Source organism: Herpailurus yagouaroundi, unplaced genomic scaffold (assembly GCF_014898765.1).
Source record: "Herpailurus yagouaroundi ecotype Mexico unplaced genomic scaffold, PumYag 180, whole genome shotgun sequence".
Lineage (NCBI taxonomy): Eukaryota > Metazoa > Chordata > Mammalia > Carnivora > Felidae > Herpailurus > Herpailurus yagouaroundi.
In genome coordinates this window covers 5,105,730-5,127,175 of record NW_024412411.1, presented here as the reverse complement: position 1 = coordinate 5,127,175, position 21,446 = coordinate 5,105,730, and the positions used below count along the sequence as shown (strand labels likewise).

The following is a 21,446-nucleotide window of genomic DNA, read 5'->3' as shown; positions in this document are numbered from 1 at the left end:
AGCGTCCCACTCTTGATCTCGCAGTTTGTGAGTTTTAGCCCCACATCGGGCTCTGTGCTAACAGTGCAGAGACTGCTTAGAATTCTCTCTCTCTCTCTCTCTCTCTCTCTCTCTGCCTCTCCCCCACTCTCTCTTTCTCTCTCTTTCAAAAATAAATAAACATTTTTTAAAAAATACAGGAGAGGCGCCTGGATGGCTCAGTCGGTTAAGCGTCCCACTTTGACTTAGGTCCTGATCTCATGGTTCGTGGGTTCAAGCCCTGTGTCAGCTCTGTGCTGACAGCTTGGAGCCTGGTGTTCTCTCTGTCCTTCCCCCATTCACGCTCTGTCTCTCTCTCAAAAATAAAAATAAACATTGACAAATTTGTGTTTAAATACAGGGAAGTAAAAAGAAAATCCAAAGTACCTGTCCTATCTCCAATCCTGATAAACCACTCTAATGTGTTGAATCCTTTTGTCACTCAAATACACAGATGCTCTTTTTTAAAAACCACAAAATTAAGGGCACATGGTTGATATCATTTTTCTACCAAGCATATCATAACTATTTTTCCTACCACGATCCCTCATTAACATGTCTCTCATGGCTGCATTATTCTGTCACACAGCTATGCTGTACAAAATAGAATTATAATCAAACTCCGATTGATGGATCTTTAAAAACCTTCTAAAATTTCCTTCAGAAAGAATGCTTCCATAAGTATCTTATTTTTGTCCACATATCTGATTGTTTGACAAACTTCTAGAAATACAATTCCTGGGTCAAAGGGTATGAACATTTTGGTCTTGTGGGCTGCCCTGCCTCTAGAGGGGTGGCACCGATAACATTCCTACTTGCTGTGTTTGAAAGTACCCACGTCCCTGCACTGGTGCCAGCTAGAGGCAAGGCATGGGCCAACGGCAGAATGTCAGGAGCCCGGATTTACCACGACTCCAGGTTTGGGAACCCCCATCTGAGGGAAGGATCTTGTGCTCAGTCTGGGGCGAGGGGGTGCTGGTGGCTGGCCCTGGGAAGCTGACATCTGAATCTTCCGGTGACAGAGGCCTGAGGGGGATGGTGTCGATGGTGGCCGGCACCATTCCCAGTTTGGTAACTGCCAGAATGTGCGCGAGCAACACCCTATGAGTTTCACCCGCTGTTGCTTGGGCCTTCCTTCCTCTTCCTCTTCCTCTTCCTCTTTGCCTTTGGCAAGCACATTCAAGTTGTTCAAGAACTCAACCAACTCGAAGCCGCCCCCTACATAAACGGGAAACAGCAGCAGTGTAGGTCCTGACTATTGGGTAGGGGGCAGCGAGGGGTTGTAAAGGGGGCCTGGCTTTACACGAGCCTTGCAAGGAAACTGCTCCGAGATTTTGCCTCCTGAGGAGCAGGTATGCCCACCACACTAGCTCGCAGTAAAGTGGACCCTGGGGCTGGCTTCTAGGTGATGGGATGGTGTCAAGGTAAGAACTGAGCAGCCAGCACCGCATTGGTGACCTGCCCCAGACTGAATGCTGGGTCTGGGAGTCCAAGACCTAGAATGGGCTGGAGGAACCTTGACCTAGGCCGTTTCTTTGATCACAAGGTAGAGACTGAGGCCTAGAGAAAGGAGATTGCAGCGAATCCTACACCACCTCTAGACCAGGCCACCCAGTGGGCTCTTCTCTGAGCCACTGGGATCAAGTGCGCCACCTGGTGGAAGCCCAGCTGGCTCTTTAAATCAACTCCCCCCATGTGTCTATCTGGTGGGGCACTTGGTTAAGTGTGCTACCCCGAGGTACACTGCAGGTTAACGGCCCTTAGGGCAGTCACCGGAAGAACAGGCATCTGGTCGGCTTTGATCTGTCTTCATGCCACACTCCCCTGCCCCCCAAGGCTGGACAGAGCGTCCATTCTGGAGGGAGAAGGAAGGCACTGACACGCTGGCTCCTGTGTCCCCTGTTTCCCATGGCAGAGTCGCAGCCCCAGAAGTTTCCCAGGCCAGGCCTGCTTGCTAACATGAGTGAGGAACACATCCTGGCAAGTTGCTTCTCCCACGCTGCCTCCTAGGGCAAGAAAGGTGCGCAGATAGGCTTGTCATACCCTGGCACCAAACAGAGGAAGAAATTCAGAACCAGAGAGGAGCAGAGACTTGCCTAAGCTTATTACACAGCATTGCATGAAGGCAGAGGAACGTAGGAGGGAGAACATGGGCCCTGAAGCCAACAGCTTTGGTTCCTATACCTGCCCTGCTCCTGCCTTGCTCTGGGACCTCGGGACAGTCCCTCCTCCCTGGGCCTCAGTAGGACCGTCTGGGAAATGAGCAGATGGACAGATAGATAATTCTAAGCTCAGAGAGTCTTTTCTAATCTCCTCTCCAAAGATCCTGCCTATTCCTCAGGGATTAGTGACCCAGGCACTTCCTCTCCCTCTCCAGGTAGCTGGTGGTCCTGGTGGCTGCCGCTAACACATGAGCTCTCCTGTGGGGGGAGAAGGGAGGCTCTGAGGGCTCACTGAGCTGCTCTAGTGGCAAAGCGCCATGCAAAGAAGGGAGTGGGGAGGTGTGGGTGGGTGCGTACAGCCAGAGATCATTCCATAACCACTGATATGAGGCCAGGAGAAGCGGGAGGACCAGAAGGGCCACACAGAACACCACAGGGCGTCAGCCCTGACGTGAAGACACTAAGGTCAAACCGTCCCTGCACAGAAGAGGAGCCTGAAGCCCTGAGGATCAGGGGCTGGGCCAAGATCACCAATAGGTAAGCGCAGAGCCCAGGCTGAGGCTCAATGCCCTGGCCTGCCTCATGCCCAGGCTGGCTTTGGTCCTGGTGCCTAGGGGCCCTCCCAGGGCCAGCTCACATGTGCCCTGCAGCTCCAACTCCCAGGTGAATTCTTGGAATGGAAGTGTGAAAAGGGACACAGGGTTTGTTTTGGTTCTTTTGGAAATGTGGACATCAGTGGGAGGGGCACCTGTTTGTCCCAGCTTTGACCAAGGGTCACTGGGTCATCCTGTTCTGGGTGGAGGAGGCTACTGGCCTTGAGGAAGTTTCCAGAGGGATAGGCTGCTCTAATCACTGGGGCCTGGCCCCTGAGGTAAGGGTCCCAGCAGAGAGAACAGAGGCCATAATCCCTCACATCCAATCATAATTGACCACTTTTTATTATAATAACAGCTCCATTTTGCAAGTGAGGCTAACGAGGCTCAGCGAGCTTGAGAAAGTGTGTCTTGTGGTCCCACGGGCAGAAAGTGACAGTTTAGCAGAATCTGCCAGATCGTGAGCCCACCTAAACGGGACCAGGGCTGACTCCTATGTGTCCCCATGCCTAGCACAGAGCCCAGTGCTGTACAGGGAACAAAAACTGTTGGTCAATGAATAGAGTGACAGAGCAGGAACTTAACCCAGGTCTCTAACCACAGGCAGAGAGAGGGAGACCCAGGAAGTGGGGCTCAATCCAATGGGGAAATCCGGCATTGCAGCTCTTCCAGAGAAACAGGCAATAGGAATTTAGTGGGGAAAAGCCTGGGGCTTGCATTCTAGTACTAACGCTGGCACAGACTTCCCGTGCAACCTGGACTGGACCCTGCCCCTCTTTGGGACTCAGTTTTCTCACTTCCAGACTGAGTGGGTTGGGTCTTATGATACAGTATTGTCCCAGCAACAACAGCCTTGAACCCCCTGCAGCCAGAGAGATGGAGTCAGGGAAAGGCAGGAGTGGAAACTCTGGCCCCCAGGATCCTGGGAAAACTGGCTCAGACTGGGGTGTGCCAAGGGCACGCCCTCCCAATACTGAGTACAGTGGGGAGGAATGGAGGGTTACCTGGCCACCTCCTCCGGGCAGCATGCCAGGATGTCTAGTCGCTGACTCACAACAGCAAGCATACACCACCCTGCACACATTCACTCTCACACACACTGCTTCTGCTTTTCAAACCCCACTGCCTTCTGCTGGGTTACCCTAAGCAGCTAGGGTGTGCCAGCGCTGGGATGCTCAGCGAGCTGGCCAGACAGGTCTTTCCCCTGCAGGAAAAACCTTCAGGATTCTGCCAGAGTTAGCTACAACCCCCCAGCATTGCCCACATGCACCATGGCCCACATGCCTCTGCCTTGCCAGCCTGGCTTGTAAACTGTCGGCCGACGGCCAGAAAAAGATGAGAAGAAGTCCAGACCAAGCCACCATTTATACCATCAGGACCTTGAGGTTGGCCCCAGAGAAGACAGGTGCTTAGAAGACCAGTGTGTACCAGAGCAGCCAATGATACAGAAAAAGAAAACTCAGAGACCAACTTAGGTTTAGACTACGTTGGGGAGACTATGGGGAGACTGCATGCTGGTAGGGATGGTGCCTCACTGAGAAGGTCATACTGGGCTCTTCGAGCCTACATCCTCCAAGCCTGAGGGAAGCCTGAGTACCTACGTGAGCTTATTTCCTACAGCTCTGCCGTATAGGGAGACAGTGTGCTGTGAAGGGAACAGTCCAGACTTGAGGCAAGACAGTAATTGGAACTTCAGCTCAAATTGCTCCTAGCTTCATTCAGCTTTATTACTCACTGACCTTCAGGCTTTTCTTCTGTGAAAGGGGGATAAAATGAATACCCGCTCACAGGGTACTGTGGGGGTTAAAGGGAACTCCTTGAAGAAAGGTGCTGGTTTCTAGAAAGCTCCCAATAAATGGAGATCCTCCTTCTCCACTCTACCTCTTCAACATCCCCCACACTCCAGACTTCTTCTCAAACTCAGGTGCCTATGTGCTCATTGGTTTCCATGCCTCTTCAGTGCTACTCCTCTTTAAGATGGAGTTCTAGGAGCACGTCCTCCAGAAGCCTCCCCTGAGCACTTCAGCAACCAGGGCCTCGCTCTTCTCTCACTGCACATCTCATTTCCTGGGCCCTAATTCCCAGGGTCATGAGCCCCAGCGACCTACCTGCAACTGGCCGAGAGAAGCGATATTCTCCAAGAGCTTCAGAAGGAAAAAAAGCCCCCCACACTTACTGCTTTAAGTTGCACCCGTGGTTCAGGTCAGATGGACTTGAAACTACCTTAGTGTTGCTCTTGATAAATCACTGCCATTTTAAGTTGTGCCTTTAATATTGACTCAAAGGCAGACAAGCAACGGCCATAATATCTATTGTATGTGCTCCTTCTATCACGAAGGATCTCAGTGTCCGAAACCTCTTTTACCCAAATGCTAGAACAAGTCTTGTTTCCCCAAGAAACTTGCAAGCTTCTTCCTTTCCCAAAATAAAAACCAACAACTATCATGTTTCCATGTTTGCCCTGGCTGCCAGGAAGCTCAGAGTTGACCACGAAGCTCAACCTCTGCAACTTTGTTGGACTCGTATGGCTGAAATACTAGTATTTTTTCCTTCAAGTCTTGACTTTTCCTTTTACCCGGTATCACACTGTATGTATCCCAAATTGCCTCAAACCCTGCATCAGTTGGGGTAGAATATGAACATATGTTCATAGTGGAAGTGGTCACATGGTTCAGCTGAGCACACTTGGTAACTGTGGATGGATGAATTAAGGCTTAAGTTCTGATTTCTCAACCATTTCTGTCCTGATACCCAAGGTAACACCCACAAGTCTTTACCTGGATGGGAAAGTAGTCTCGAAAGTATCGCCACACAGCCCAGTTTCGGACCCACTGTGATCTCCTGCCACCTTCCAGGAAACAAAATACAGCATTGAGAAGGAGTGGGAGTAGGGGCGGGTGACGCGTGGGCAAGGCAGATAAGACAGAGCCCCTGTGAAACCCTGAGTTGGGGGCCTACCACCCTGTGGAGCATCTCCTCCCCCCTTCCTGCCAGGCCCTTTGCCACCTTTGTTCCCTCACGTTATGCAAACCCTTGACTGAATGGGAGCTCCTCTGAGGACCTGGGTGGTGCCCTCTGAGGGGCTTTTAACACCTCAGACCACCCCCTGGGCTGGCTCCAGGCTTTCCCCTTAGTAAGTGCTAAGGAAAAAGGGGTGGCACTCATGCTGAGGAAGTTCACGGTGGGCAGGAGGGAGCGTCCCAAGGGCGAGGGGGTGGGGCTGGGAGGCTGTGCTCTCACCTTTCTTGGGCGTGTTCCAGTCAAAGGCCAGCCAGGTGAAGTAGAGCACGGCGATGAGCCAACAGTCGGTGCAGAATGTGTACATGAGGATGGCGCTGCAGGCCACTCCTGGTGGGGAAGCAGATGGCCACAGATCAGGCCCTGTGGTCCCCAGGTGGGGGGGGGGGGCTCCGTTTCCCCCTGGGCAAAGGCTCACCAATGACAGGACCCAGGCATAGCTGGGGCCGCGGGCAGAGAAGGTCTGTAGCCACAGCCTGGTGAGGAGCAGGCTCCCGGGGACAAGAGCCTCATCTAGATTCTGATGGGCATCCCTGGTGTCGAGGGGCTCATGGGTTCCATGTGGTCTGGGCAGTAGTGCTGGGGAAGCCATCCTTGGAGCTGATCTTTCTGGCCTTTCCTCGCACATTCTCCCAACCCCAGTACCTCACCCTCCCACCGTTACCATGGACACAGGGCGGGACCTGCCAAGTGCCTCTACATCTCAGGACTTGGGTGGAGCCACTGTCTCATGTGTGAGGCCGGGGGACTTTATCCCATTTTGGAAATGAGAACACCAGGGCTCGAGGAGGAGGTAACATGCCCAAGGTCATCCAGCAGGACGGTGGCAGAGCCAGCATTCAAACTCAAGCTGGACCAGTAAAACCATAATGTGCACCAGGCTTTAGAAGTTCACCCAAAATCAGGGCGCCTGGGTGACTCAGTGGGTTGAGCTTCAGACTTCAGCTCCGGTAATGTTTTCACAGTCATGAGTTTGAACCCCGCTGTCAGCCTGTCAGCATAGAGCCTGCTTTGGATCCTCTGTCCCTCCTTTTCTCTGCCCCTTCCTTCTTACTCTCCCTCTCAAAAAATAAAAAACATTAAAAATAAAAAAAAAAAAAAAGAAATTCACCCCAAATCAGAAGTCCCAGACTGCCACCAGAGGGACCTGAGATGGATTCCTGCCCCAGGAGGAGGGCCGTCTTCTACCAACATAATGGAGCAGCAGGCAGTCCCAGGCCAAAGCCCAGAGCCCATAGGCCCCCTTGCAAAACCCCAACAGGGCCCCCAGATGACTGTCTGGGTCCAGCTTCCATGCAATCACTCCTTTCTGGGTCTCCTGGCCCTAACATTGAATACCATGGCACAGAAAGGAAGGAAGGTCTGTGCCAGAGCTGGTGTACCTCATGGCTGGCCCCTAGACGGCTTCCTCAGGGCCTCTCTTCTTCCCACTTCTACCCAGCCATCAAGGTCTAGCTCAGACCAGATCTCTTCAAGATCTGTTCTCCAGTATCACACTACCCTTCCACACAGATCTCTCACCTCTGAATTCTTCACACTAGGGAAGGGGGGCACATCTTCTTTGCTCCCTGGCACTCAGTCTAGGGCTGGGGCAGCAGGTACTCATGCTTGCAGAAGCGTGGCTTCCGTCTAGCACCCTCTCCACTGCTCAGGGGGCGAAGTCAACCCTTGTTGTATGCCCACTCTGCTGGGCCCTGTGCTGGTCATGGGTGCTCCAGGGCTGCCCGGCTCTGCAACCCATGCCCTCTCTTCTTCCCGTTATACTGAGCCTTCTCTGGTTTAATGAGGGACAGGGGAGGTCTGGACGGACTCTCCATGAGCCTAAGAGCAGGAAAATGGTGGGCCCTTGTCATCCACAATCCAGTCCTGTTCTACTCCTGAGCTAACCTCTCTCAAGGTAGCTGAATACAGCACAACTATCTTGGAAGGGGCAATGAACATAGAGTGACCGGGCATCCAGCTTTTCAGGACCAGCTTAGGAGCGTGACATCACAGATGGGGAAGGTGAGTCTCTAGGGAAGCGTTTGCAGTCTACAAAACTTTGTTAAAGGCAAACTGGGAAGTATTTGAAGCAGCTTGGTGAGTGGCTATGCCTAAGTTAAGGTCACTAACAAAGTCACTCACACTGTTGAGCAGTTGCCTTTGGTGCCCTTTCTTAAGGCTGGGACAAGGGCCATTCTAGCCCTCTAGACTCCAACAGGCACCCAAGCTCTTTCAGAGGCCAGGCGGATTCTCCAGGTAGGGCCTGGGCAGGGAGGGCCCTGAGGTTCAGGCTAGGGTTTGAGCATCCTGGAAATCTAGCTGCCATCAAACCCCTAACTCTCCTAAGGGGAAGAATGACCAGGGGATGCTGAGCCACAGGCCCCGATGCCCCACTGCCTCAATGTCTGGGCTCTCTGGGAGGGTGAGAATCCGTACCTACTGTCCTCACTCTGGTGCTAAGGCAGCCTGGATGGAGAGAGAGAGAACCAATGGAGAATCTAGAGACTGTATGCTAGTTCTGGACTTTCTCAGCCCAGGTGGCCACTCTCCCTAACCCCACATGTCCACACCATGTGCCAGACTACTTCCTGCACACAGCCCTTCAGCCTGAGCTCCCTGGGAGCTGGAACAGTGCCCTACTTACCTCTCCAGCCCTAGCAATCAGCCCAGAAAAGGCTTCCTGAACAAAAAATGACCTGAACCCACGAAATGGCCTCCTTTCTCAGAGCCTGACCCCAGTCCTCTGAACAAAAGGCTCCCTGCTTCACCATCGTGGGCTACAGGGCTGCAGCCAGAAGCCCCATCACAGGGTCCATGAAGTGAAAACAACTACTTAAAGACCCTGCTGGTTCCATGCGTGGAAGGCCCACAGCCACCTTCACAATCGCCCCCTCCCCACATCTGGGTGAAGCTGGTGATTCAAAACTCTCGTCACCAAGGCCTGTGAGCAGGGTGGCCTGTGACTGCTCAGTGGCAGGGAGGCAGCAGGCCCGTGATGAGTGTGGACGTGCTCTTCCGTGAAGCCTTAGCCCCACCACTCATCAGGTGCGGCCCCTCCTTGAGCCTCAATGTTCTCATAGGGTGTTGGGAAGGTTACATGAGACGATGTGAAAAAGAGCTTAACACACAGCTAAGTGTCCCCTCTGGACATCCATAGACTTGGATGGGGAACAAAATAACACCTTTAATTTGTACCCATATCTTAGGGAAATTCCGTATTTCCTTCATTTACGCGTGTAACACACCCCCGTAGGATTAGCAGTGACACCAATAGAGAACAAAGGTGCTTGCGTATCCCATCTACAGCAGTGGCAGATATCTTAAAAAATGATTTATTCTCATCACTACTTAAGAATTATAGTAACGGTAAAAAAAAATTGTAGTAATCATTAAGCCTGCTGCTAGACCTTTCTATTTAACGTAATAATAGAGAGGCACACGTGTTACTGTACATCTAATTCGATTTCTTAAATGCACACATATTTACATTTCAATATCACTGGTTTTCTCTGAAATCCCCTATCCTTTGCATGACACATTTAAACACGCTGAGGAAGTCATATAGCCTTTGCCACAAGGCCAGAGGAGTCGACTGCACGAAAATGGTAAAGAGTCACTCTGTTCAGGGGTAGGCGATGGGGCCAGAGCAGCCTCTGTAACACGGGATGAGCCTCTGCCAGCAGATTTGGGTGGGAGCAGGAAGGAGTGGCGGGCTGCCCAGGGCAATAATTAGCGGCAGCTCAGCACACCTACCCATCCAACCGGGCTTGGGTCCCACCTACACGAGGGCGTTGGGAAGATGCTGGGCCGGTTTCTGGGCTATGTTGGACTTGATCAATTGTTAACCTTCAACTTGAGGCCAGTCCCTGTTGCACACTGCATGGACTGGGGTTCTACCTGCTGCTCTGCTCCCCATCAGCCACGCTCTGACCCACTAAGCCGGGGATAGTGGGGGCTTCTTGGTACGAGTGGGGACAGAGGGACCTGCTACAGCAGGCTGCGCAGGTGTCTGGGAGGCTGTAGCCCATGGGGTCCTGTCCTGGTCCCACTACTTCCTCCTCATTCTGGGTAAGGCTCTGCCCCTCTGGGCTCTCTACTCTAGGACCCTTATAAGTGGCCAAATGTAGTCCAAGGTGGCGGTTTGAGCCCTAAGGGAGCCAGTTTAATGGGCTCTGTTCCCCAGACCGGTGTTGACCTCGTAAAGTCCCTGTAAGAATCTGAGGACCGTAGTTGCCCTTCACCCCAGAAAAAGGTACACATATTCTCACATATAATTCTTCACCTAATTTGCAGGGTTCATGGTCCTCTCCCTAAAGCCCACTCTCGGGCCTAAAGGTGAAAAGGGGCTGTTTCAGACCAGGTCCACTAACTCTGAGCTCTCTGGGAAGGTGGGCTCCCTGGAGGGTGCACTGGGCTTCTACCCAGATCCCAACTGTGCCACTTAACGGGCTTCACAGTCTCGGAGAGTCACCGAGCCTCTAAGCTTCCGTTTCCTCACCTGTGAAGTAGAAAGTCAAGGAAAGGCGCATCAAGTGCCTGGTACACTGTGGGGGCTTGATAAACAGCACCCTGTCCCATCCCTCTGCCCGCCAAAGGAAGGGAGGGGCAGCACGGAACTGCCCTGGAAATGTGGTCTCAGAGGCCCCCACGCCTCCTGGAAGGACAGCCGCTTTGCACTGACAGGGCAACTCGTGATAAACTCCATCAGCCCGGACAATCTTAAAGAGTGGTGTGCCCCGAAGGACTCTCCACAGGCACTGGAATGTGCTCTGTGATACTCTGCCCTGACTTGCTGGGAGGCCACTCACTATGCTGAGAACACAGGAGCCTGGGGAAGAAGCGAGGCTGCTGGGAGAGTAGGGGCTGGCCCGCACAGGGGCCCTTTCCTCCTCCCGGACAATCCCCCACAGCCCAACCCTGGTCTGGCAGCCCAGGGCCAGGGAACGAGTGCTTGACCAAGCTGGACCTGTAGTAGCCAAAGCACTGCCAGGGGAGGGGCTGAGAGAGAGAGAGAGAGAGAGAGAGAGAGAGAGAGAGGCTTTAAATGCGCCAGAGGGAGTAGCTGGGGACTGTGTCGGGCAGAGGGTACCGACAGCTGGGAGGGGGTCTGAGGGCACATCCCAACAGCAGCTCCCATACAACGGGGGCCCACCGTGACCAGGCCCTGTGCTGCAGGCTCTCATCCCTTATCTTCAAGTCCCACAAAGGACGCATGGAGTCAGCAGCACTTTTGTCACATTTGCAAAGAGGAAACACTTTCAGAGAGCTCCGGGTCACAGAGCTTGCCTGTGGCAGAGTCACGACTCAAACCCGCACCGTACCACACTAAAGCAAAGCTGCACACCTACTGGAAAATGGATGTGGGTAGGCAGTGTGGCATGTGGGAAAAACACAGGCTTTGGGGGTCCTACAGAGGTGGATTCAAATTTTTGTGACTGAGGTAAGTTACTTACCTTACGTGAGAGTTGGGTTTCCTATCTGGGAAATGGGAACTGTACCACCGCCTCCCACTGCATCTCACTGAGTCCTCACCCATGCCTACGGGTAGAGCACTTGATCGGGCACCCAAGAGATGCTCTTACCCTTCACCCCTGCAGAGCAGAGCTCCTGCTCTCACCTTTGCTGGGGAGACCCCTGCCTGCCCTCACCCGCTAAGCCCTGGCTTACCAAGCACAAGGAAGGACAGGACCCATTGTAGCACCGAGATCACCTGCAGCTGCTTTTCCACCTTGGACCTATTGAGCCAAGTGACGGAGAAGATGTCCTGGAGGGCGGAGAGGATGCTGGAACCAGTGCCTGCAGCAGAGGGGACAGGTCAGCCTGTTGCCACCCTTCCTTCCAGCCTCAGAGTTCCCAGCACGAACCCACCCCCACATACACACTTTCCTACATGTGAGAGGAGCATGGGCCACAAAATCAGACAGCCCTGGGTTCAAATCCTAGCCCTGCCACCCAGTGGCTCTGTAATTCCGGGCTGTTCGCATACTTCCCTGTGCCCCAGCTTTGACAGATACCCATTGGGAATGGAGTCATTCTGGAGACCAAATGAAGTATCCAAAGAGGCTGGGGGAAAGCTCTCCATAATTTCCAGTTCTCTTCCCTCCCCCTTTCACCCCAATCAAACTCCTGTCCTTATCCTTTATCTGGATCTAGTACAAATATTTAATCTTTACTATCTGTGCCTGTGAGGCCAAGGACAGAGGTTCAATATCCAACTTGCAATGTTTTTTTTCTCCAAGTGTACTTTGAGTACCCCAGTCCCTGCCCCCTCTCATCCTCACGACCCCTTTTCCAGCAGTCTGAGCCCTCTTGTCCCCACCCAACACCACCACTACCATTACCACCTTCGGAGGGATTTACACTTTTGGCTTCATCTCAGTGCCCAGAGCTTGGGGCCCAGAGAGGAACGGAGCAGGAGCTTTTGCTTCCCTAAAGGACCTCATGGCCAGTGAGCTTCAGGAAGCCTGGGATAGTGAGGGCGGTAATTATGTTTGCTACCAAGCAGGTGCCAAGCCTAGAAGTTAGGCCAAAATGTGCCCACTTAATTGGCTCTTTGGCTGTGCCCCCAGGATGATGTCCTGGACTCCAGTGGCTAATAGGCAGTAGGACCAGAAAGCCTGGTGATGGCAGGAAAGGCAGAACTGGGGAAGAGCGTGGGTGAGGCTCCTCACCCATAGCCTACTTCTTTCAGCATCTGGGCCAAAGGAAGTGGGTCACTTCAAACCCCCACATGTGCTGAGCCCCAATTGCATACCCTGTACTCTATACGTCTTCACTGAGTGCTTCCTGTGCGCTGGTCAAACATTCCTTCACACCAGCCACTCTGCAAGGCCCAAGCACTGAGTCACAATCTTGTCTTTGAGGGTCTCTTGACTTTTCATCCTGGCCTACTGCTGGGAGAGGGTTTAGGGGCTTACACTCAAGCCTTTGCATTTCTTCAAAATCTGGACAGCAACAAGGTCACAGCGGAATTTAGAAAGGGACATAACCCTCATCTGCTGAGAGTTAACAATTGCTTTGACTTTTAGGAGACACACAGATAACACCAGACCTCAAGACAACATACCAGTCCTGTCTCCTGTACCTGGTCTAATGGATCAGAGGAAGGGGTCATGGAACAGCAGAAGACCCAGACGCCAATTCAAACCTCGGTTCCACTCACTATTGACCCAGGCAAGACCGCCAAGGCTCCTTGCCATATCCCCAGGGCATGGCACCTATGAGTGCTGGGTAGCCCTGTATACTCTACGGGCATAACTGAGGTAGAGGTGGGTCATAGGTGAACTTACAAAAGCAAATGAAGCTGGGCCACAGAGGCATTCCAGAGGCTTTGGCATAATGCTCCTTGGCCCTCTAAATAAAAACCCTACCACCACGGGCCCTTTCTACCTTCACACTTTCCCAAAACCCATGCTAGAGCCTGAGGGCCCCCCTGGGGTCAACGAGTAGGGCCCCATTGGATGCTCAGGTGACTGAGGAGGAGCACTGACTTGCTCAGGGTTACCCAGGCAGTAGGAGGTAGAGCTAGGGCTGGAACCCAGGATTCCTGCTCCCGGCTCATGGTGCCTCCCTTTCCCCTACAGCAGGTGCCAAGCACAAAGGGCTCTTGTACTTGTACGTGGGACACAGCAGATCTGAGACAGGTTATGCTCAGGGCCTGGCAAACCTGTCCAGAAGTGGGGAAAGGCCTGTGTAAATACATGGGGGAGAGAAGTGTGGCCCAAGCACAGGCCTGAACCCCTGATCCCAGGGCTGGCCTCCCAAGTCATGGCTTTGCTGCTGGCTCTGCCTCCTGAGCTGTGCTGGATGAAGTGAAGTAAGAGCCGTGGCAGCTAAGGTCTGGGTCCCGGTGTTGTGGCTGCAGAGAAGACAGAATATACTCCAGCACCTTCCTCATCCAAGTGCGGTCTAGAAATGCATAATCTAGGCTCCAGCCTGCATCTGCCAAATCAAAGTCTGCATTTTAACAAGATCCTCAGTCCAAAGTCCCAGGTAGGGTAGTCTGGAGCAGGGGCGGAGGTGGGGGAAAGAGCTGGGACCTCCACCTTCTGCTGGGCAGGGAATAAAAGGCAATGGTCGTGGGACCAATGCCTACTGCAAACAGGACCCTGAGGTCAGCAGCTTGAGGAGTGCTTAAGGAAAGGGCTCACTGGGACGCCTGGCTGTCTCAGTCGGTGGAATATGCAACTCTTGATCTCATGGGTTTGAGCCCCACATTGGGTATAGAGGTTACTTAAAAATACAGTCTTTGAAAGAAAAAAAAAAAAAAAAAAGGAAAGGGCTCTGGGTGAGGGCCAGCCGACTGGTCCCACTCATCATATGGAGCTCTCCTGCTTAGGAAGAGGCCACACAGTAATTCCCCACTGGTGACATATCCCCTGTTGAAACAACTGAAAAGACAAGTTCTTCCTCATGCCTAATCCAAATCCATCTGCTAAGCTCATCTCACAATTAGATGTGGCCAGAGTGCTGGAAGGTGTGTGACCCTCACCCTAATAACCAGACAGAAAGAAGGAACCGGAGGGTCTCACACCAGCCCCAAGGCAAGCGGCCAGAGCCAGTTTTTTCCACGCTGCCCAGCCTGTTCCTACCCTGTCTTATCCCGACTATCTCCCACAGCCCATTCTGCAACAAAGTAGGAAATGCCAAGTGCACTGAGAAGTGACAGGTGTTTCTCTGGAAGTCAGAGTGAGGTGCTACCCGGAGTGGGAGGCCAGGGGGATGCTGCCTTCCTTCCTCAGGCCTGGCCCGCTCAGCTGCCTCTGGGCCAGACCATCCCAGCCTGGCTGACCACAGAACCCAGCCCTGTTGCTGGCCTACCCATGACACTCAACCCCAGCCCCAGTGGAAGCCTCCTATGAACATAAGAGACGTCAAGCCTTTGTTCCTCTGCCTGGAAAGCCCCTCTTTGCATTGCCCACCTGATGAGACCCTGACAATGAGATAAGGCAGCTCGTCCTTTGAAACCCAGAATAGCCAAGCCTTTGCAGAGAGGTTATCATTCTTTCCCTGGGATTATGAAGTCTGAAGCCCATGCAAGCCTGGAACTGTCAGAAGCCATCATACCTGTCCCCTGCCCGTGGAGAAAGCCTGTCTGGAATGAAGTCAGGAGAGGCCCATGGAACAGAGAAATAAGAGAGAGAAAAGGAGTCCTCACTCTGGGTCCCATGGCCCCTCTCCTCGTACTAACCGCAGATTACAAATCTATTCTCCCATGATGCAGCCAGGACTGGGTCTGATCCATGTCTGGGTTCCCAGTGGCCTGCCAGTGCCTGGCCCAGAGCAAACACTGAGACAGGTTTGCTGAGTGAGAGGAGGAGCAGGTCTCTGATCTGGCTGTTCCTCAGGCCCCCCAGCTGCCTCTCTTCACGGCTGGGTGAGAGGCATGCTGCCCACGTGACCCACAGAGTACTATCCACCGGCGCTCGGATTCCTCACCAGGCCTGTGAGCTTGGCATCATCACTCCCACTTGGAAGGTGATAAAAAAGTGACAGGGCCAAGGTCACTTAGCCAGAGGGTGGCACAGCTGGACTCAATTCGGGCAAATTGGATTTGGCTTGGATTCTGTTCCTATGCCACAGGTCCCCCCGAGTTCTTTCTCTCTTCTCCCCACAGCCAAGTGGGGGGAAAGCTGGGAGGGGATGGGGAGAATGAATGGTCTGTTTTCCTTCATAGGGGAAAACCAGGAGCAGGCATATTGTGGAGTGAGTGAAGTGGTAGCAGGCCTCCAGGTTTCAGTCCCAGTTCTGCCACCAACTCCTGTGTTACCTTGGCCAAGTCACTTTACCTGTCGGGGCGCTGGTTTCCCCATCTGTAAAATGAGCGATCTCTGCGACTGCTCAAACTCCTGGGGATACCACCTAGAGGCTTGGTACAGTTGCCCAGCAGATGGGAAGTGAGGCTCAGCTGGGTACCCTCGGGTCAGCACCCAGCTGCCAGCAGCTCCTCTGCCGGGCTGTGGCAGAAGCTGGTGTGCAATCAGATGCCACCACCACCACCGCCTTCACACTTAGCCTGACTGTCCTCCAGCCCCGGGTGGGGCCGGCAGGGAGTGACAGCATCTAGCTCAGTCTACTCTGCTCCCACGCCGCCCTCTCCTGGCCTTCCCCAGCACAAAGCACCCTCCCCGCCCTCTCAGCACCAGTCCTGCTGGCCGGCCTCCTCTACCAGCGTCTGCTGGGTGCCAGGCTCACACCTGACTCGTCCATGTGCCCTACGCAGGGCCTGGTGAGAGACGGTGCTCACAGAGGTTTACACATGAATGAACAGACCACGAGCCGCAGATGCAGTTGAAGGCCTGGATGTCCGAGTGAGTGGACAGGAAGTGGCTTGACAGGAAGGCCCCAGTGCCCTCAATGAGGACCTTGGCCAGGGTGGAGGTGGGGAAGGGGGGCAGAGGGCCTCCCTCTCCCTCCCTGAACGTGAGTTCCCCGCTGTGATGCAAACAGAACCCACTACCCACATCTTTTTTTTTTATTTTTTTTCATGGAAGGAGACAAGCCGAGCTACAGGCTAACTTCACGAGTCCTGTGAAGAAATGTTCCCAATAGCTAATTCAACTAGCTGCTCCAAGGCAGGCACCATCCATCTCACCATTTATTTTACACAGCTCGTTTGCTCCTAGATCAGGGGAGGGCAGAGGGAGTGGAACTGCCAGAGAAGCCCAGAGCAGTTCTCTTACACCCAGCAAGGAAGCCACCCCATCTATATGGGGCTTCGGTGTCCCACGGCACTCCCCAGGAAGGCAGGCAAGGCAGGGATGGCAAGCCCCATTTCACAGAGACGGAAACTGAGGCAACTTAAAGCCAAAAGACATTAAACCCGTCGCCTGAGGTCAGGGTACAAGAGAGCTAAGACTCGAGGCTGGTATTGGGGCTCTGCGTCCCTCATCATTCCTGTGAGGCCAAGCCAACGAGGGCTGGTCCCCATGACACAAGCCAGTGCACACCCAGACTTTAGGAACACGCCCCTGCCCGAGGGAGGGCCACCTGCTTGGCCCCAAACCGGGCCCCGAGTCTACTGGGGACATCCTCCCATGGGCTGGCTGTACAAGGGATGTGGCCTCCACCCCCACATGCTCCCACAGGTCACGCTGCCACCGCCAGGGCTAAGCCACAGCTGCCTACAGCAGTGGGGCCAGACACCCTCCATCCCAGAGCTCAGGCTGGGGTGGCAGTGGGAACGGGTGTGCGAACACCTTCTTGCCCAACATCTGATAGCACAGTGACCGGGAGGCCACGCCCAGGCTGATGAAACCAGGCCTTCCCGGACTTCCCTTGTACATGCAGGGGCAGGATCTGAGCTCTAATCCCCTTAATCTGAGAAAGGACCCTTGGCCAGCTCTACACCACATGGCTCTGTGACCTCAGGCAAGTCACCTAGCCTCCCTCAGCTTCAGTGTTCTCACCTATAAAATGAGGAGAATGATCCCCACCTTACAGGATTGCTGGGAAGAGTAAATGGGGGAAAAATGCACGTATGGTACATTTGGCATTTGTCGGATGATTTGTCGGAAGCTACTGTCACTGCTTCCACCATCGCGCAGAGTGGGAACAAGCGCAAAATTTCCCTAGATGTGCACGGTCCTGAGGTTGCGTGTTATGAGAAGAGGGGCAGAGTGGAGGTACTGGCCAAGGAGGCTCCAAGGAGGGAGCACGGCCTCCACAGGGCTTTGAAGACAAGATCTGGGAGGTGAAAGGAAGGAAAAGTGGGTGCTGCGATTGGGGGCAACCGTGGGACCAAAGGCTCAGAGGTAATTAATCATAAAGGGCAGGCTAACCACCCAGGAACGGGGTTCACGTGCACCAAAAACAGAAGCCGAAAACAGGGAAGCCGGAAAGGGCTTGAGTAGCCAAAAGCGGCCTCCTGGGAGAAGGTGGGCGGGGACTGAGATAAGGCCTGAGGCACTGGGCACTTACGAGGTGCCGGGCACTGTCCTGGCACTGGGAAAATGGCAGTGAACACAGCAGACAGTGTCGTGCCTGTTGAGGGGCTTGAATCCTGCTGAGGGACAGATAAAACACCTACACGTAAATGTGTGATGTAATGCCAGGCGCGCATGAGAGCTATGAAGGAAAATAACTTGGAGTGATGAGCTAGAGGGGACAAGGGGATCCTCTGACCCGTGGAGAGGAGGCCCTGAGCAAGGCTGGCCTCCGCGAGGCAGGAGCACACATGGACAGCTGTGGGTCATGCCTCAGGACGGCCCACACCACTTCCTCCAGCCACCTTCACACTGGCATTTGGGGAGGGGGCACGCCAGCCTGGAAAAGGTGCAGAGGACGAGAGGCTGGGCGTCGGGAGAAGGTGGCCACTAACCTACAGGAAGTGTGGCCTTGGTGAGTCACTTCCTGCGCAAACCTCAGTTTCCTCATCTGTACAGTGGGGCTAATACCCACCCTGCCAAATTCTTGTAAGGATTAAATGAGGTAATGTATAGGCAAGAGCTTCATAAAAAGTAAAGACCTGCGTGAACGCTAGGTAATTATCAAGTGAGCCTCAGTTTCCTCTCCTGTCTAATGGGTATAACAAGCCCTGCCCTGCCTAGAGGCAGAGGTGTTAGCATCCACACACTTTGGGATTCAAACCCCAGCTCTGACTCTCGCCTGCTTTGAGACCCTGAGAGGCACTTCCCTGTCTGAGACTCAGTGTCATCCTTACTTATACAGGATTGTTGTGAGGAGTCTAAACAACTTATGAAAAAGGGACAGAGTGTCTGGCACTCTGATAGACACTAGGAAGATGCCAGCGAGGTCAAGAGATGTGAACAGCTTTAGGGGTCTCTTGATGGGGGGCGGATATCATCCTGCTCATGTCCTCAACCCCAAGGATGCCAGACCCACCTGGACCTAAGCTCTGCCCTCAGACATCAGCTGCCAAGTGGCCAGTGAGGAAGTTGCCCCAAACTACTTCAAAGAGCTGGGTACGAGAATGCATACAGGCAGAAAGATGGACATACTGACCCCTGGCAGACCCTTCTAGTCCCAGGGAGGTCTAGAAGCCAGGCCAAGTGCCTAACAGATGCCGCTTCTTTAAGGCCAGAGGCAAGTTCTCTTCCGTGGCCCCCACAAGCACCTTTCGGCCGGAGTCACACGTGTGGTGATGGGAAGGCCAGCCATGGCTCCAGGGGGACGTGCCAGGGGATTTTAGAGTCCCCGTCCATGCCTGCGCTCCTGCAAGCCTTGCACACAACACACCTCTCCACGTGCTCAGCCAGATACTCCTTCCTTTCAGGAAGCCTCCCCACACCCTTGGCCCTGCCTGCAGTCCCCCAGCTAGAGTCCTATCACCCTCGGGTCCAGTCCGGTCAGACGTTCAGCTCGTGTTGGTAGACACCTGCCAGGCACTGAGCGCTGACACCTCAGACTTCCCTCAACCTTCCTGGCCGACTCTTCCTTGGGGAAGCCTACCGTGCCACTACTCTTAGACTTTCTTGTTATCGGGAAGAGTGTGCATTTGTCGGCAGGGACCTCATCTTGTTCACGTGGGTCCCTGTGCCCACGATGGGGTCAGGTCCAGAGCCGGTGCTCGGCCAGGTGTTCACTGCATGACTGGATACTGGAGGGGACGGAGAAGAATAAACAGGGCCCAGACAAGCACAGAGATAGGCCCTGTCCACAGCTGACTGGCCTGGGCCATGGCAGAGAATCAACCAGAGCTTCCTGGGCAATCAGGAGGGACAGGTCTCCTCCAGCTGGACAGGCTGGAGTTAAATGCAGGAGCGGCAGTGGCAGGTTCCAGAGTGCAGGAGAGGATGGAGCCCCCAAACACTACCATTCATTCAATAGGTGCTTTCTAAGCACCCTTTACACACCAGGCCAGGCACTACACTGGATGGGAGCTGCCAGACCCTGCTTCTCCTCTGCTTCTTGGGCACCTGTTGGAGCCTGGGCTCTGCCCCTGGGCAGCACACCCCTGCTATGGCTGGGGAGACAGGTCTGTGAACAATCAGGCACAGACGGTAAGTCAGGGCTGGGGAATCTTGGGGGGGGGGGGGGGCGGCCCAACCTGTGCTGGAGGATGTTCTCAGAGATGTCTTCCTGGAAGAAGTAATGGGTCAGGTGACATGTAAATGAGTAAGCATTAGCCAGGCTGACAGGAGGGAGATACAGGGTCAGGACCTCAGGTGCTGGAGTCCTACAAATGGCATTTGCAAAGGCCTAGAAGGAAGAGAACACAAATTTGAGGAATTAACTGCAAATAGCTCAGCCAGGCTAGAGTAAAGCAACTGTGTGAGTGGATGAGTCTAGTTGACAGAGTAGAGAGGGAACCATGAAGGACCAGTAATGCCAGGCCAAGGAGTCCTGGGCTCCATCCCCAAGGCCAAGAACACTGCTGTCCACCCCTCCCATCCCCTTTGCTAACTGCAGATGGTGCCTCCGGGCCCCTTGGCCACGAGCTGGCCATTCACCAGGTTCTCTCCTGGAAAGACTGATAGTGTCCCCTTTAAGGGTTAGGTGTCCTTAAAGCAGGGCCCATTGGCCCAAAGGGGAGGCCGACATACAGCTGCGGTGGGCTTGTGGGCTGGGAAGCCCCTGGCTTGGCCTCAGGAGTCTGCATGAGCTCAGTGGATTCCTGCTTGTCAGTCTTCAGGACCCCCTGTGTAGGATCTTGGCAGGGGACGAGGCGTCCTCCATATCCAGATGGGCTGGATTCCCAGGCCTCCTCTTTCCCTCTTTCCTCCTGGCCCTAAATTAGGGGTTTGGGTTGGATTAGCTAAAATCTGAGGTCCTGACAAGTTGAGCCTTCTGTGCTCTGCTAGAATCTGCTAATGAATTTTTAGCCACAAAAGATCCCCTAAAGGGACTACAAGCCCCTCCTTGGGCTATTCTAGAGGCCTGGCCTTCCAAGTATTTGGTTTTCATGAAGTAGGATAGGGTCCTGGGAGGTGAGGTCAGGAAAGTGGGGCTCTTGGGATGTCATGGGCCCAAGATTCTGGAACCCTGGAGGTGATTGTTGAGGACCCCAATGGCCCACTTTCCCCACCCCCACATTCTGGCACAGCAAAAAAAAAAAATAGCTACCGAGGTGGGAGGGGTTGCCATGGCAATACCACCGCCTTTCGGGTATGTCACCCAGAAGTCTCCAAATAGGCCCCTATCATAATCCATGAGCAAGTATGGGGAGCCGGGCTCCTCTGGGGCCTCACTTGGGCCCCGGGCAGACACGGGCCCACTTTCACAAAGACAAATAGAGAACGGGAATGGGGAGGAGGTTGAGCCCCAGGGTCCCCCAGCAGTCAGGGGCAGGATTGAAACCATATTTTTGCAGCAGAGCTGAAATAAATCCAAGGAGAATGGCTCATCTAGCTTTCCTCACTGTACAGATAAGGAGCCTGACGTCCCAAGAGGGCAGGGTCTTGCCAAGGTCACGTGGGAAGCGGATGCAGAGTTAGGCTCCTGGCCCTGTACTCAGGATGCTTAAATCTGCTCTAATGATGAAAGGAATTCATGTTTCCTCCTTCTGTTGATTTGCCCAAAGGGTCTGTGGGTTCGGCTTCCTTGGATCTGCACCACAACCTGGGTAGCTACTCTTATTATTCTTCTGCCCATTTTATAGATGAGGAGACTGAGAGTCAGGAAGGGGCAGTGGCTTCTTGAGGCTGCAGAGCAGTTCAGTGGCAGACCCCAGGCCCTCAGCTCTGCCGGCAGCATTGCATACCCAGGAGACCAG

General features: G+C 53.8%; 1 protein-coding gene across 1 annotated transcript in view; it reads right to left on the bottom strand.

Annotated features, from left to right (window-relative positions):
* Positions 1 to 21,446, bottom strand: part of DGAT2 (diacylglycerol O-acyltransferase 2) — a 31,937-nt gene that overhangs the window by 5,220 nt on the left and 5,271 nt on the right. The window contains exons 2-4 of the mRNA XM_040489396.1: positions 11,441 to 11,569; positions 6,014 to 6,121; positions 5,551 to 5,621 (exon numbers count right to left, since the gene is read on the bottom strand). Of these exons, the coding sequence (XP_040345330.1) occupies positions 5,551 to 5,621; positions 6,014 to 6,121; positions 11,441 to 11,569 (308 nt within the window). The remainder of the gene's footprint in view (positions 1 to 5,550; positions 5,622 to 6,013; positions 6,122 to 11,440; positions 11,570 to 21,446) is intronic.